General features: G+C 43.4%; 1 protein-coding gene across 1 annotated transcript in view; it reads left to right on the top strand.

The window, feature by feature from the left end:
* The window catches only part of runx1t1 (RUNX1 partner transcriptional co-repressor 1), a gene marked incomplete at both ends in the record, with an annotated part of 81109 nt that overhangs the window by 43186 nt on the left and 35423 nt on the right, over positions 1-2500 (top strand). Inside the window, one exon of the mRNA XM_084455427.1 lies at positions 963-1100. Within this exon, the coding sequence (XP_084311553.1) occupies positions 963-1100 (138 nt within the window). The remainder of the gene's footprint in view (positions 1-962; positions 1101-2500) is intronic.

Genomic DNA, 2500 nt, shown 5'->3' with positions numbered 1-2500 from the left:
GTTGAATTTTGTGGTGGGGCAAAGTTGTCAATTTACAAGACTAGGAAATGTCAAATTGAGGGGTTCAGGGGCGAGACTTTCTCTCATTGTTTATTGCTCTGGTGAAAGCGAGAGTCCGGGTTGATTTTAGGCTTTTCTCCTTGATGAGCAATGTCGATGAGTTATTGCAGTGGTGTTTTAATGATGTGGTTTGTTCTGTTTTTGGGATGGGCGGGGGGCTGGCTTTAATACTACATTTGCATAGGTTTTAATTGTAAGGGTATGTGATTTATTTGTATTGTTATGATTCAATCAATCAATCAATCAAAGCTTTATTTGTATAGCGCATTTCATACCCAGAGGCAACACAATGCGCTTTACAGAGAACAAGAGAGGTGGGCATACGACCCACTCTCTACATATTCCAGAGGGAAGCAAAAAAACAGTATCACCTGGGGGCCAGATAAGTGAGCTGTAAAAATTCTTCCCTGACCCCTCTCAACAAGGCGATCGAGCAAGCTATGGAGTATGTTTGTCTACCGGCTAAGAACATTTATAAAGCAACACATTACATTAAATTACATTTCAGAGTAAGAGAGGCTAAAAAAAACTGGTGTGTGTTTGCTATGGCCCAGGCCTAAAGCCGGAAGTGGGCTGGTGTATGTCTGTGTGTACGTGTGTGTGTGTTAACTAAATGCTACGACATCCACAGCAGACACGGGGGTATCTATCGGACTCAGGGAGGTCTGCTGGTGACAGTGGGGCATCCACTGGACCTGGTTAGAAGATAGGAGGGAGAGAGAGAGGCACTAGGGAGAGTGAAGGCAGAACAGTTTCAAATATGTTTTGCTACGAAAGCACATTTCTGCATGTTGTGAATGATCCTTTTTTACATGAAGACAGCGTTTTTGTCTAACCCCCTCCCAGCCATACTGAGTCGTCTAACGTGTGTGTGTGTGTGTGTGTGTGTGTGTTTTCTCCAGATCGCACTGAGAAGCGATCCACCATGCCCGACTCACCTGCGGATGTCAAGACACAGTCCAGGTTGACCCCTCCCACCATGCCCCCCCCACCCACCACACAGGGAACACCCAGGACCAGCTCATACACACCCACCACACGTGAGTACACACACACACACACACACACACACACACGCACACACGCACACACAAACACACACACACACCAAAAAACAAAAAAAACTGAGGAGGACAGGAGGAAGAGAGGTGAACCGCCCATGGGCGCCGGGTGGCACTTTCCCTCAGTCAGTTATTATTTGAAATGTCAGCTTTAAAGTACAATGCTCATTTTTGACAACCTGGACCTTATTTACGACATATTATAAGACGTTTGACTCACCGAGATCACTTTGGTGTAGTTCGGAGGCATGTAGAAGAAATTTAAAATCCAGCGCGAGCCAGTATATCCATGTAATGGCGGTGGTCGGGGCACTTAGAATGCAGTTTCTAAAAATCTATTTTCTGCCGCGAAACGGTTGTTTTCATCAATCTGTCTTGATGAATCGCTAGTTGTGCTTACATAGAGCATAGGCCTGTTTTGGTTTTTCACATGCCTCTGTAATATGATCTTTAGAAACGTCTTTAGACACGAAATAGCTTCCTCACTTGCTCCAGCACTCATGCGCACAGCGTGCTGGAGCAACGATTGCGCGCTGTGCTGGAGCAAGTGAGGAAGCTATTTCGTTTCGAAAGACGTTTCTAAAGATCATGGCATGTGAAAACCACAACAGGCCTATGCTCTATGTAAGCACAACTAGCGATTCATCAAGACAGATTGATGAAAACAACCGTTTCGCGGCAGAAAATAGATTTTTAGAAACTGCATTCTAAGTGCCCCGGCCACCGCCATTACATGGATATACTGGCTCGCGCTGGATTTTAAATTTCTTCTACATGCCTCCGTACTACACCAAAGTGATCTCGGTGAGTCAAACGTCTTATAATATGTCGTAAATAAGGTCCAGGTTGTCAAAAACGAGCATTGTCCTTTAAAGTGGATTTACAGTCAATTTTAGCATATGAAAAACTAAATAACACTTTCTTTAACTACATGCAGCATTTATTTATCATATTCATGATAAAATATTACAAAACAACAATAAAACATTATAAGCAGTAGTGGTTGTAATGGATTGTACTCTTCTCTAAAGAGAGAAAAGAATCGATATTGGTGAGGTGCTGGAGAGGTTAGGTGATATATGAAAAATGTTTTTGATTAGGGGACACTGAGGTGTGCTGGCTCTCAAACAGTTTGTTGGCAAATAGATTTGACAACTGGACAATGGAATACGTTGCACAGCAAATGCAGTATCCAACAGTTCGCTCATGGCTAGCTAGCAATGGTAGCTATGGGATTAGCTCATTTGGGTTGCTGTCAAAGCTGCCACTCTTATGTTGCTATAGCTTACAATTATCAGAACAATATGAACATTCAGTTGAAAGTTTCCCATCCACCCATCCATCACTGGATGAGGAATAAGCAGCGCAAAGCGATCAAT

This window comes from Borostomias antarcticus, assembly GCF_949987555.1.
Source record: "Borostomias antarcticus genome assembly, chromosome: 21".
Lineage (NCBI taxonomy): Eukaryota > Metazoa > Chordata > Actinopteri > Stomiiformes > Stomiidae > Borostomias > Borostomias antarcticus.
The sequence above is the reverse complement of the archived record's forward strand: the minus strand, read 5'-3'. Positions and strand labels throughout refer to the sequence as shown.